The sequence below is a fragment of the Stegastes partitus genome, unplaced genomic scaffold, assembly GCF_000690725.1.
Source record: "Stegastes partitus isolate 25-593 unplaced genomic scaffold, Stegastes_partitus-1.0.2 Scaffold1223, whole genome shotgun sequence".
Lineage (NCBI taxonomy): Eukaryota > Metazoa > Chordata > Actinopteri > Pomacentridae > Stegastes > Stegastes partitus.
The window spans coordinates 185,478-200,542 of record NW_007578954.1 but is presented as its reverse complement, the minus strand read 5'-3'; the positions used below and the strand labels follow the sequence as shown (position 1 = coordinate 200,542).

The 15,065-nt window shown below is 41.0% G+C and overlaps 1 protein-coding gene across 1 annotated transcript in view; it reads right to left on the bottom strand.

The window, feature by feature from the left end:
* drd3 (dopamine receptor D3) overlaps window positions 1–10,178 on the bottom strand; it is a 20,367-nt gene extending 10,189 nt beyond the window's left edge. Inside the window, exons 1-3 of the mRNA XM_008297480.1 lie at window positions 9,894–10,178; window positions 4,237–4,349; window positions 774–910 (exon numbers count right to left, since the gene is read on the bottom strand). Of these exons, the coding sequence (XP_008295702.1) occupies window positions 774–910; window positions 4,237–4,349; window positions 9,894–10,178 (535 nt within the window). The remainder of the gene's footprint in view (window positions 1–773; window positions 911–4,236; window positions 4,350–9,893) is intronic.
* Between the last annotated feature and the right edge of the window lie 4,887 nt (window positions 10,179–15,065).

The window sequence follows — 15,065 nt, the reverse complement described above, 5'->3', positions numbered from 1 at the left end:
GTAGAAAATCAAGCTGTCCTCACGTTTAGTCCCTCGTGTGGATCAAGCCCCAAATTCATTAGATCTTACATTTCAAGTACTTAATTAGTTTTGCTGCAGAATGGGAGGAACAGGAAAACCTGCCTTATACCAATTTGTTCTCACCATGATTTCAAACAATGCTAGTCATTTAATTAGTCGAAATTAGCTCATTTTCACTTGGCTGAATTGAGTGAAATCGTGTTAAAGTTATTAAGATGTAATTGCCAGCAGTAGTTGCTTTGCAGCACTTTTGCCTGTGTTTTGTTGAGTTACTGCAGCTGTCAGAGATTTCCCCAAACCTCAGACTATGTTACAAGGCTGACATGAACAGTTTTTCCTCGCGAGTTGGTTGTAATTACGGCCAAAACAATGTGATGCAGAAGTGCTGTATCAGACCGTGTCTGCCTGGCGAACACCCACCATCCTTCAAATTCAGTGTGCTCGACGCTGTAACACAAGCTATCCATTAAAAATTTCACCATCATCAGTGGTTATTTTCTCTGTTTTGACAAAGCACAGGAAAGAGCCCCACTGCACATCATATTTTTTTTACAGGCTGAGTGCATCTTTACATGCAATTCACATCCCAATGGCATCCTGCAAGCAGCAACCAGACTGAAGTTTGATCCTGAATTTCAGAGCGACACAGTGCCTCCCTCCCGTGACTTGCATTCTGTTTTGAACACCAACTTCTCACAAATTCTCCACCGGAAAAACATCAATAGAGCAGAACAAAACGTTGTTGACCCGACCTGTGGTGTTGAAGCCAAACAGCAGGGGACAGGAGACAGCGAAGGCCAGGACCCACACGGTGGCAATCATAGTAAAAACTCTCTTCCTGGAGCGATGAGTGGTGTTGTACAAGACGGGCATCACAACTGCTGTATACCTGCAGACACAAAGAGCTTTGAAATTGTTTGAGTGTGCGCTGGTGACATTTGAATGAAGGCAAAAGTGCTGATGTAGTACAGTAAAAGGCAATAATTAGAAGGAGAGAATGAGTGCCCTTGGAAAAAAAAAACAACAACTGGGCTTATGGGATGTCTAGAAATGCACTACTGAGAGAAACTGGATGATAAAAATACCAACAATGGAGAAGCAAAGCAGGCATATTTAGAAACAATTTGGGTATTCAGCAATAACCCTAGAGGGGCTTTGATTTAAGAGTTAATCAGCACACTATATGCCAAGAGTGTATAATGAGCATGAAAAAACTAGGTTCAGCAATGGCTCTGAAGAAGCAGCAATTATGTTGGACCCCAACCTAAAATGGATGTGATGTTATGTTGTTTAGAGCCAGATAAATGCCATGATTGTTTATCCTCATCACACTAATTACTCTGGTTCTTCTGTGGGCAAAATGCAGAGTAAAACCCGGAGCCAAACAGGCACAGACGTTCACTAAAAATACCTCCCCTCGCTGCTTTGCGTGGTCTTTACCCTTCTGCCACGGCGCTGTCTGCTTAAATAAGAGCGGAGATGAAAGAGCGGAGTGGTAAAAAGGAATGTACATGGTTTATAGATCAAGCGCGGCTTTAAGTTACAGTTTTAGTTTCGAATAAAAACAAGGCTCATCAGCCCCGAGTCACCGCTCAAAACACGACCTGCACCATAAATACTTGCACAAAGACGATTCACCTTGAAGTTCGAGGCAAAAAGTTCTTTCCTGGTGTATTTATACTGCTTCTGTAGATGTTGGTTTGACTCCTGCTTCTAACAGTCAGCAAATCTTCCCTCTTATCAAAGCAATCTTTGCTATGAACTTGTAAATAAACAGGCCTGTCACAAAAGTAATACAGGTGTGTTATACACTATCAGCACCACAGATTGCCCCCGGTGCTTCACATTAATATGGAGTCTCACAAACATGATGCTCTGGAGGAGCTGTTGACTCGTGTAATAATCAATCACAAAGAACCACAGGGCTCCGAATCCCTTCATCGCTCAGGTGCAAATTATGTACTGTACAAAGAAAAGCAAGCATCTAACAATATGCAATTAAAGAGACAAAAGATATTACAGGTGCTCAAGAATTTTCTGTCGGCAAATCAGTCCCATGATCAGCTCATAGACTGTTGCTGAAGGGTGTTCAGTTTAAATTGTTTAGTTGTGACTGTCATGTACTTCAGAAGATAGGAGGCAGGCAGATGAAGCCAGGTTCTTTAGATTTCCTCAACACACCGAGTAGCAAAGCCTTCAGCAGAACAAATAAAAAACCAAAAAACAAAAGTTAAAAGTTGTTTGAAAGGCTTGTGGGCTACCGTTTGCGCCAATCTCTGCATTGAGTTTTAAATTCTAATCATTTTAGAGCTGCTTGGTGGTAGCTGACACATATGTTGAACACAACATTGAGATAAAATTACTTTTAAAGTTTAAAGGGTCCCTAATTTGCTCATTAACAGGTTGATTGTTCTATTATTTGGGTCTATTACAATATTTTCACATGTAAACATTTTATTTTTTCCATATTGTAAACTGCTGTTTAGCTCTTGTCTATTTAATATGTTGTCTAATTAATATCTCCCTCCCAAAAACTCAAAGCTGCTCTGATTGGTCAGTTGACCCGACAAATGGAAGTCAAAGATGGTTACGTTCTATCACCCCTGATCTGAGATATGAGTAAAGGGCAAAGAGGTGTAGCTCTAATGAAGAAATAATGTGAAGCAGCTGCTTATTCTTTGTTTGAGGGTGAACTAAATTAGCCGCTAATCAGGCTTTATGCAAATGTAGTGGCTGGTGACATAGATAAGTAACAGACGAAAAGCCTGAAGTTCAAACAAGGCATTTCAGTCAGGGAAGTGTTTTCTGTGGGAGAGAATAACTCCCTTTGGTGTGGACTTTGGGCTTTGCAGACTTTTTACATGCAAAAAAAAGCAGCTAAATAACACATTGAATGAAAGAGGAACAACTCAAAAAGCATTATGTGGGCCCTTTAAACAAAGTTGCCAATTTACATATCCAGCAGTTATATCTGATTCTGAATGTGCACCTGTTTTCACTATAGCCGGTTGCCAAATTTGCCATTTGTTGCTGGGCTGGTACTGTACATTGGATTTTCAGAGATTTTTGAACAAAGACAGCTGCAATCTATGACCTGAAAATGATGCTATAAATCAGAGCAGCTTAACAATTACCTGAACTTCCCCGTTAAGCTCTGTCAGAGTGAGAGCACATTTCTCTGCAGGTTCCTCACATTGTCATTTGTTATAAAAACATCTTTATCCACTCTCATTAATCAGATTTATTTTCTGCACAATCAATACAATAGAAACTGAAAAAGTATGTCTTGAAACGACATTTTTACTATTTGCAATTAATCATATCTGATAAGCAAGAGATGTGCAATGAACATGGGATGAGTGGAATATTAATCATTATGTGATCTTAAGAATCATCTTTCTCTCAAGTCTTACTAACTGCAAAGAAAGACAAATGCCTCTGTTACAGCCCCATTCTTCATACAGGAAGTGCAAATAAATCCCCCTGATACCGCTACTTCTTATGCAGTACTTTCTTCATTCTTTACAATTGAACTCTTGGTGCCCGCGGGTTACAAGTTCAAAGACCACAGAGAGATATTAAATATTAACACTGACACACGAAGAAAGCACAGCAAATAAATAATGTAAAAAGTAGATGCACATCTGCAGAAAAGATTCAAACTCGTGCACAACACGGTTCCTCCTGCATTAATGCCAACAAATATGTGGAAGATAGACGAAGCCACCGAACCATGCAGCATATTGGAAACCTATAATTTTCGCTTGTTTCCTCGCGGACACTCATCTAGCAAGAAGATATGAGCAAAGTGGGACAATGCTGTCTTCCTGCACTAAGCTTTGAAATGCCTATGAGGTGAGGTGACGGAAATAAAACACCTGGAAATATGAAAATCCCTCATGGATGACATTTACACTGGCGATGCCATGGCAACATTTGTAGTCATACAGTAACTCCTGCAAGAAGGCAAACACACATTCACACAGTTGTGTATCTATGACTTCAAAGGACATTGAATTGAGTTGCATTATTTTCCATATCTTCTACTTGCCTAACCCTGACCTTAAAAGATATCCCAACCTTAAAATTCATTCACAACATGTGGATTTGTGTTTTGTCCTTACAGGGAAGACATGTCCCTGTAGTGTGATTGCAGATTTAAGTCCCCACAGCGTCAGTAACACCCGGAGCGCACACACACAGACACTCACTCACCTGTCGATGCTGATAGCACACAGGTTGAGGATACTGGCGGTGCACATCATCACATCCAGCGTGACAAAGATGTTACAGTAGAGTCGGCTGAAAAGCCAGGCGCCGCCGACCACCTGCACAGGACAGACAGGCAGATTAACAATGCACACGTTTCTCTTCCCCTTCTTCACCGTGAAGTGTGACGCACCTGTGAACGCACACGGTCGCACAGGTGACAATGAGGCAATGGAGACGATAAAAAGGGCACGTAAGCGATGGTCTGGAAAAACAAGCGTGAGCTGCCAACATCGGCGCCATATCCAACCTGATCTATTATGCCTATAGGGATGTTAATCAGGCTAATTTATGCGTGCGTTTATGTCCTCAGACAACATTAGCATCAAGGTGCTCTGAAGGAGTCGAGTGTAACTGTTGTGTGGCGCCGGTGCCATGATGGACGACACGCAAGGAGGGAACCTGTCTAATGCAGGGTCTAATTATCTTGAAGGGGGTTTTCAATTTTTCAGAGAGCACATAAACCCCTCACTAACCCAATGATATCCCAAACTCCCACGTCTCCAGCACCAAACCCCTCAGCAGAGTCCTGCTCAGGCTGACAGCCTTTAAGTTAAGCTCCATAATGTCTGGTAATAACTGTCTGACAGAGATAAATGGGATCCAAGTGCCATTGCCTCACTACTGAATCTCAAATCCAGGATGAGAATATACGCCTACCTACACAGAGAGGCGGTGGGCACACGTGGGAATAGCGCAGACACACAAATGCGCACAAAGATGTAAATAGGCAACATTTTCTCTCTTGCATAGGCTAGAGTTTCACAAGTACACAGGTGTTTTTAACATACTAATATGGAAACATTTCACTACTGATATTCACATACCTCACCTTAATCCTGCCTCTACCCTAATCTTCATTGTAAAGGGGCATTCCACAAATTTTACACATAAGAATCAGTTAACTTGTAATGAATAGTAGCTCTCAGTCTGTGAAAACAGTCGTCAGAAACCAACCAAAATGATTTTATGGTGATGCCATTGAGGCTGATTTGGGTTTTGGGACAATAAAGCTCCAACACAAAACCCCCTGTGTCAAAGTGAGGGTATGCAGTTTGAAAGATGTGGGCATTCAGCAGGTGAGGAGGATGCAATGGAAGAATGTTGCAAATGTTTAATCCCACTTTTTCTGACCCACTGTGCTCTAGTTCCCCACTTCTATATTACAAGTTGTTTTTAATATGCATGAGTATGCATTTTATGTAAAGTGTGGAGATGGATTAAACAAAAAAGACCGCATATCTCGGTCTTTGCTCCACCCACAATATACAGTACATGATGTATGCAGCACTTGTTTGTACTCAGTCACCCCCCACACATAAAAAGACTGAGGCACATATTTAATATTGTGTACACAGCGTGAGATGGTGATTCAAAGGGGCCTCTGTGGACATGTTCACTGAACATATGTGATATACTCTCAGCAGCAAAGTGTGTTAAATGTCTCGGTAAAAAGGTCGAGTGCAGAAATTGTTGTGACGGAAGATCAGCAAATAGCAGTTTGATAAGTTGGCACTTCTCTTTCAGTGAGAAAGTCAGACACATATACAAGAAAACTCTTTAGGCTTTGAGCTGGCGTTCTGGTTTTGGAAATGATAGCGAAACAAATAGAGGTATACCATGCACATTGCATCTTATTTCATAGTCTTATGTGAAATAAAACACCTGACTGACCTGAGAGATGACTAACTTACACTCTACGCTTGGAGCTGTTTCCATAATGAATTCATATGTTTGCTGAGGCTGAGCAGCATCACTGAGGATGAATTGTGGAAAGTGGACGCTCAGTCATTGTTGCCAATACGTTTACTCCAAGTACCAGTCATGGATCAATTGTACCATTGAGTAAAGAGGTGACTTGCTCAAGGACACATGATTAGTACCTGCTGAGGGCAGCGAGAGCAATACTGCGTCACTGTTCTAACAAAAACAGACCTGCAGAAGCAAACCAGCAACCTCTGGTCACAACATCCTTCAGATGAGAGCTCGCAGGGTGATGGTGCTCGCAGTGCCAGTCTTTGGAGCTCCAAGTCTTTGTCACTGATGCTGAACTAATATGTGTGTTTTTTTTCCCACCGTTATCCAACATATTAATGACTATTGGACTTTTGTGTCATATGATCTTGTAATGGCCCTTTCCTTATGGGATTGTAAGCTCCCCTTTGAGCCTCATATGAAGAGATACACATTAAAATGAAAAATGTAGCACATGCTCTTACAGCATGACTGCCCGCACGGAAGTTAAACTCATGACTGAATCCCGTCGAGGCTCCTGGCTGCCTTAATTTACCTGTCATATGATGTAATCAACTTTAATTTGTCAGTCTCTGCTCACTGAGTGTGTTAATTTTTTCCCGGCTGCACTGCTGTTGAATCTTCAGAGAGAAAATGACCACTTTTTGCTGACATTGAGCAAAGTTTGGCCAGTGATAAGGCTGCGAGTTAAACATAACTCGACTCCCACCAGATGATTTTTAGGTCTCTGTGGGAAAACACTTGCCCTTCAGTGACACTCTGTCCTTCCAAGCTTCAAGGATGCTATTATGCACACACTGTGTCCATGTGCTGACACAAACAGGACACTGCTACAGTACATTTTCAATGTGCTGTATATTAAATTGATGAAATGTAGATGCCTGAGGGTCAAACACGTCTGTACACTTAAGGGATTTGCTGAACAGCAAGTGGCATTAGCAGGGAGGCTGGACAAATTATGAAGCAGGCAGAACATGTTACACAAGTGAGTAGTTTGTGAACTACTATGAATAGACATTTGTTCTAAAGACCTGATAAAAACGAAATTCACAGGTTGCGTCTTTGTCATTTGTAACTCAGCTCCTGACCCAAAGTAGATGAAGTCTTTATTTAATATTCAATATGTCCTTCAGCAATTATGCATAATCTACATGAATAGTGGAGCACTATCTAAAATACCTTTCATCATCATTACTGTCTTCTGATCACCCACACAGTTGTCACTATGTAATAAGCTCCAAATGACTCTCATCCCTTTTCTCTTTGACTTTCGCTCCTTTTTTTTTTTTTGTGTCTCCCACACAACTTCATCTCCTCTATTCTCCTCTCCAGTGGCAGCTCCTCACTCACTGCCAAGCATCTGTATTTCATTCCCATCCGCATCCTCTGTAGCTTGAACACTTCCTCTCCACTTTCTTACCCTTCTGTCCTTCAGAGCTCTCTGACTCTCTGACTGATCGGTTCTGTTCGCCGAACTTGGAGCACAAGGGGTCGACTTACTTCTGCAGCTGTCAGGGAAGTCAGCGGAAATATTGTGGAGGAGCTGATACTCAAAAGCACTTAATAAAAAGTGGTATTTATCTTTAGGAACAAAAGTGAACTTCCAGTTAGGATTACAAATTGCTGTGATTATGATCTTAAGCAAATGTTTTATGATAGACAGCAAAGTAATAGCTACAATTTTTACACTAAGCAGTTTGTTAAAGGAAACTAGTGATTAATCAGCCAAAAGTAATTGGAAAACAGATTTAATAATGACCTCATATTAACAGATTGGTGGTTGAAAAAGTTAACTAGAAGTGGCTAATGGATAAACATTAAAACTATGAAGTGAAAATAATGGATGAACTGTTAAAATAATCAACTAAAAAAAGGATACCTTACAGTTGTATGCAACCCAAAACCAATGGACAAGTAGCTGAAATACTTAACTAGCATTGAATAAATATTTAAAAGAGTTTTCAATTTAAAAGTAAATGATAAATAGTGAAAATATAAATTAGAAAAGTAGTTAGCTGAGGGATAAACAGCTGATAGAGTTAGCTAAAAGCAATGGATACATGTTTGAAACAGTTAGCTAGAACTGAAAAACTGCTGAAATAGCAGAAACAAAATAGTTGGTTAAATGTAATTAATTACTGATCGACATAACATTAGAATAAAGACTTGAAAAGGCTCAAATAAGGAATAAACAGTTGACATAATCAGTAAAAACCAGAGGATGAAAGATTTGTGAAGTTAGAATTGACAAACTGTTGAAAAGGTTGGTTAAAACTACCGAATTACTGATTGAAATAACAGTTAACTAGTGCTAGATAAAACAAAGGCTAGGTGGAATTGAGAAACGGTCCAGAACAAGAAAACCAATGGATAGCTGAGATATTTAGCTAAAAAATAATGGATTCTTAATTCAATAGCAATTAGCTTTTATTAAACAGTTGAAATAACAAACGTAGCCAATAAACACTTTAAAAAGTTAGCGAAATAAAATAAATAGTTAAGTAATTAGCTAACAGTAATTGGCTGAAATAACATTAGCTATCGGCAATAAGTAAAGAGAGGAAACAGATGAAATATTGGACTAACGTTTGAAATATTCTGCTAAAGTTATTGATTGAATAACAGTTAACTCGTGTTAAACATTTAAAATAGTTAAAGTAAATGACTAAAAGTTGACGGAGTTACTTAATACTGATGCACATTTGAAATAGTTTGTTGAAACATTAACTTTAGTAATCTAGCATTATATAAACAGTTGAAGTGGCTGATGTAATAGATAAACATTTGAAATATTTATCCAAAAGTAACTGTCCCTTAATTATGCTACCATAGATTTTGACTGCTGGGGGATTCCCATGATGCACTGGGCTCCTCTCCCCTACTCTCCTCTCTCTCTCTTCCATACAGTTATACACTACCATTACATATCACCAACTTTGTGTCTTTGTGTCTGAAGTTTTGTGTTTGTTCTCTCTGCAGGTTTCTCTGGACCTGGAGCTACACATCTCTGATCTGCAGTCGCTGGCCTCACCGACCTCCAAAATGTTCATTGATCTGTTTGTATCGTTTGTCTGTTCTTCATCTGCTTTCCAATCCGTCACCTCCTTCATCCCCACTCTCACCTCAACTGGTTGAGGCAGATGACTGCCTTCCCTGAAACTGGTTCTTTCTTAAGTTAAAGTTCCCTACCGTTAAAGTTGTTTTTTTTTGTTTTGTTTTGTTTTATCTTCCTATTGTTGCTGACTGCTTGCTCATAGGGAATCAAAAGGGACCACTGGATTGTTGGGTTCTCTGTTTAAAAGTCATAAGGTCTTCACCTTCCTATGTTAAGTGCTATTAGATGACATATGTTGTGAATTGGCGCCATATAAATAAAATTGAATTAAAATAAAGTAATAGACTATTGATTGAAATAACCATTACCTAGTGGTAAATAATCAGTTTAAAAAGCTAAAGCATAAACAAATGAACTGTGTAAATGGTTGAAACAATGGATTAACAGTTGAAATAGTTAATTAGCATTCAAAGTAAATAAACATTTGATTATGGTAATATTGCTTTGTTTAGCTTTTGCCACTCTAAACACTGATAGTAGGAATGCAACCTTGACCAAACCAACCTAAACACTGAATCACATCAAGTTTATTAAATATCACTGTAACAATATCCATACACATACATCATTTGTATGCAATATGTGTAATCAATCTAACATAAAGCTTAGAAAACTACTGAAATGAACACGTGGAGTATAAAGGAGGTGGGAACACGAAAAGCAAAGAGAGCCACAGATCAACATCAGGGCTCCTGTACCCCCCTGTCACAGCTTTGTGAGTACAAATACTCACCTCCAGGTACACGGCCCAGGGCATGACCAGCGAGGCCACCAGCAGGTCGGCCACAGCCAGGCTGACCACCAGGTAGTTGGTGGTGGTCTGGAGGGAACGCTCCCTCAGCACAGCCAGACACACCAACACGTTCCCAAACACGATGGCCAGGATGAGCAGGGAGTACAGCATGGCGTAGTAGTTGCGCTCGTCCTGCCCTGATGCCTCCGAGCTCTCGTTCCTCTCGTCCCATCCAAGGCGGTCTGACTCGTTCCAGAGCCGCTCAGCACTGCTAAACATCGCCATGGAGACGTCCCGGTGACATGGGAGGTGAGTTGTTTGGCAGATCTACCCAAAGAACAGAGCATATTTGGTGTTTACCCATTCCTCACATAACTTCCTCTCATTTGAACTTCCATGTAAACGGAAACATAGCATTTTTCATGTCTCTTCAGTTGGGTAAGTAAAACATATTAGCCCTCGGATGATGCCAAGCACCATTTCATGCCAAAGGCCTGCTGGGAAACATCCTGCCTTTAGCAACAATAGTCAAATGAACAAATAAATAAAATATGTTTGAAATGCGTCCCAGCAGTAGAGCTCTTTGCTGAGCATTGCTGCTGTTTGCTGGCACAAGTGCTTTATTTTTCCTGCTCGATGAAAAATGGAAGCACATATTGATATGGCTGTGTGGTTCCTATCAAGACAATCACCTCCATAAAGACTCAGCAGAAACTCATGCTCTTAACAGCAAACTTCGACTGTGCCGTGCATTTGTGATTGTTCCAGTCAGCCTTTCAGCCTTCCAGTAAATGGTATTTAACACAACTAATAGAAACCGAGGCTACAAAGCAGAGATGGTAACTTTAATGAGAGGCTGGCAGTTTGCCTTTGAGCGCTGTCAGTGAAGCTAACTCATTGGGGAGGGGTAATAAGTCCGTGCTGCCACCCCGAGAGGTCCGGTTGGCTCTGGTCCCGTGCTCTCCATCCTTGCTCTCATTTATCCCCAAACCTCCCTATCTGGCCAGAGTCCAGATAACAGTGCTGTGGTAATGCTCACACCTGTTTCTAGATGGTAAACAAACTGATCCATCTTATGCCTCTCTTTCAGTGACAGAAATAGGTAGAGAGACACCAAGAAAATCGGATCATTTTTTAGTCCTGGCTCCAACCCAGGAGGCTTTTAAAGATTTCCTCAGTCTATAATTCCACTCAGTTCCTCAATGGCTCCGGTATCATATTATTGTCCACAAGAGAACTTGGAGAAAGCCGAGGAAAACCAGGCACCAATACCGATCACCTTGAAGTCTCCTAAGGGGGAGTGCAGCAGCAGGTTTATCACAAAATTAGGTGCGACAGGTCACAGGGAAGATCATTATAAGACATTTGAAAATAACCACAAATGTGCACTCACACAGAGAGGGAGGCCCATAAACACACATGAATTTTTAATCTGAGGGCATTGATGATGTGATGCAAGGTTGCACACAGCTCCAGCGAACAGGTTTTGTATATACTTGTAGAACAAGTGCTAATTGAAACAGATTGTCCTCCATTGTTGTGCGACCTTGCTCTCATGTTAACCACTGATCCTGCTCCCTCAGTGTGTTGTTGTGCAACACTGACCTCCTACAAGTGTGTGTGAAATGGGCAGACTCTTCAGTGCACAGGAACACACATGTATCTAGTTTCTGGCTCAGTCCACATGCTCTGGACTCATTAGCGCACACTAATGGGGGATTATTTCATTGTATATGACTGCATAGAAGACTTAAAGGCCATGATCACAGGAATAATAATTTATTGTGGATCAATTAACACAAGGTTGCTGCCAAACTAGACTTAGCTGACAGCTTCTAATTGATTTTTCCCGTATTCATATGTTATCTGGAATTTATTACAGCTGCCAAGGAATCTTAATTTGCCAGAGTCTAACCTTAATCGTGTAATTCAATTAAATCCTATGATTGGCTGTCAGGCGTTGCAGGCACACTTAGAGAAGGGCTGGGGTCAAATGTAGTGCAGGAACGCAGAGGAAGAATCTTTTTTTTTTTGTCCCCCAATACAACGAGCGATCACATGCAGCACATGCAGAAAGAAGCAATTTGTCCAAACCCGGAGCGAAAACAAGAAAAAAAAACATTTCAACAGGGCGTTTAATACTAATGCTTTGTGTGTGTTTTTTTTTTTCTTCTTCTTTCTCTCCAAACAAAATGTACACACACTTACGTACCTGTTACTGTGTCCCAGTGAAGAATTCATCAGATGCCATCGAGGAAAAGCATCCCCCGTGCAGAGTTAGAACTTGTCCGGTCACTGGGTCCAGCGCTGCGCGGCGGAGCGGGAGGAGCCGGAGGAGCGCTCGGTGCCATTGCGCACAGGCGAATGTGAATGTGGGAGGCTCACAGATGAAGCGGCTGCTCTGCCAAACCGCGCTCAATGACTTCGTTCAGCCACCAAATCTCCGTGGAACCGCGAACACACGTTAAGCTTTGCTGGTTTTTGCAGCCAACGCTGGAGGCGCGCGTACGTGGTGGAGACGTCAGGTGTCTCCCCTTTTGCGCGTCTAGTGATAGGCTGTAATGGCACATAAAAATGACTAGTTACTACACGGGGGGAAAAAACAAACAAAAAAAACTTAAGAATGAAATGATGCTATCTTTTCTTTTTTTCTTAATGAAACCAGTCCCTGCATGTGTTGCGCTTAAAGCCTGTCCAATGGCTGCATTCCTCGGTGTGACCCTGAGCGAGTCTGGGTCGTGCTTTCCTAGAAGTCACATTCGCATAAAAATAGCCCTTTGGTGGCCTCATAAAACAACCAGATGAGAGAACCAGCGAGATCTACAGAGCGTAAATTAGGTCACTCTGAATGTATTGTGTCTCCAGCATCATGTGGGTCTCTTTGTACCCCATTCACACAAGACATGCCAAAAGAAAAAGACGAAAAAACTTTGCAGATAAAGAGTACCTGGAGCTTCTGTCTGATATCTCGTGTTCCCAGCCAGTGTGCTTTGTTTTGCTGTCTTCTACATGGCATTTTAAGATAGGAGTAATCAGCCTCGCAGGAGCCCCTGCAGTGCACAACAAACAAGTGAGATCTGGACCAAAACCACATGGAGTACAGAGAAGGAAGGAAGGAAGGTGTTGTTTTCTTCCCATTATTACCAAGCTCAAATTTAGGATTGAATAGAAAAAAAAAGCTAAGAGAGAATTCAATAGATATCATGTGGCACTTAATTATATTTTGATACATCACGTGGGTACATTTCAGTACTGCATTAAGTAATCACCTGAGTTGGACCATAAGGTTCACATTTCCAGATATTTTTATCTTTAACAAATGACACACAACAAAAGTCCACCCATGCTGCAGATTTTATTACAAAGCCTCGGTAAAGTGCATTTTGAAAACGCACTGAGCAGCAGGAAGTTGATGGCCTGTTCTGTGTAACCGCAGTAGCTGACAAACAACCCCGACCTGATCATTTTTCACTTCAAACCGCACGCCAGTTTGTGTTTTAACTAATGTAAAAGTCTCCAAATGTCCTTGGTGCTCACTGGAAATTTGACCCATCCTTCTCCACGGCAGCAAATATCTCTTGCTCTGTGCAGAGCTGGACAGAATCCTAATATGTAGGCTACCGTAGCTGGCACGGTTTGAAACCTGACAGAATTGATGGTGTGTGACATCCATAACACATGGTAAATTTTGACTTTGGTTGATATTACACTGCACAGTAATTCCTCGACTCTTTCAAAGCCAGTATCCGATAAATTTTGATTTCCTTTGCACTCCATTTATGTACATTATGCAGCGTTCAGGAAATCAATCACCATTTCTCCTGTACGAGTGGCAGCTAGTGGAAGTGTGTAACATTTCCTGGAATGGATATCGCCTCTTTGACCTGGTGATTGATGACAGAGACATGAACATGTACAAAAAGAAAGGTGATCAGGATAGAACGTATTTCAAACTTATCGCTTTAGATGTATAAACCCACACCAGAACCCTCCCGGTCCTTCTAACGGAGATCATGAGGACAATATGGATTTCTCCACCCATGCACACAAACACACACACCTGCTGGACTAATGTTTTGCAAATAGCCCTGATCACTGGGAGCGGGATTGGAAGGTGGAGAGTGAAGCACGACCTGCTTCCCCACGTGCCAATCGAGCTCTTGACAGCTGGCTGCTCACAGGATCCATACCTGCCTGGTGTAAAGGTCAGACCTGTGAGGGCATCGCTGCAGTAATGATAGAAGACAGAGGGGAGATGGAAAGGAACATTTACAGAGTTGGTTGAAAATTTGCTGCCATCTACTGGACCACAGGCTGAACAGCTTGTTTCCCACAGAGTCCCAAAATCATATTGCTGCACATGTAGGCCTGTTCACACTGGGGAGGTGACAAAGTGAAGGAAGCTAAAGTGAAGGGAGCTGCTACAGTGAATAATGGTGAAACAGCTCCACACCCACATGCACACAAATTCAATTTGAAAAAAATTGCTGTGTTTTTTAAGTTTAACTGGCAGTGTTACTGTTAGGTTTATATCTGTTTGACACCGTATAAAACAGTGTGTATGCTACGTATAGCAATAATATATGCAATTTGTATATACAATAAATGTGTTGTAAGTCGGACACAACAACTGCCTCCCAGTTTGGTACTTCTAAGCAAAGTATGTTGCAAAAAAATGTATTAAAAAACAGTTTTCTTACTGAAAATGCTTCATCTTAATGAAGCTGTTGATGGACATTCATTTCCCACAATGCACTCTGCAGAAGAAATTAAAAAGCCTGAAACTCATTAGGAAAACGGGTAAAACAGCTTTGTGAACACTCCAGAAAACAAACAAGAAAAAGCGAACAAACACACAAAAAAACAAGAAAATTAAAAAGGAAATTTAAAAAAAAAAAAAACTTTAAAGTGCTGGAAAAAAGGCAGCAGCTCATTAGAAATAATGTTGTAAGCCCATGAAAGGACTTGTTTATTTATCTTTTTTAATGAGCTTCTCTCCTTTTTTCATTTTTAGATTTTTTGGGGGGGTGTTTTGCATCTTCGCTTGTTTTTCTGCTTTTCTAAACTGCTACAAGATATTCCAAAAAGACAAAACGAGCTTTTCAAAAAAAGTATATATTTAAGCTAAATTTATTAAATATGCTGTTTTTTGTGCTGGGCTGCAAGGTGGTG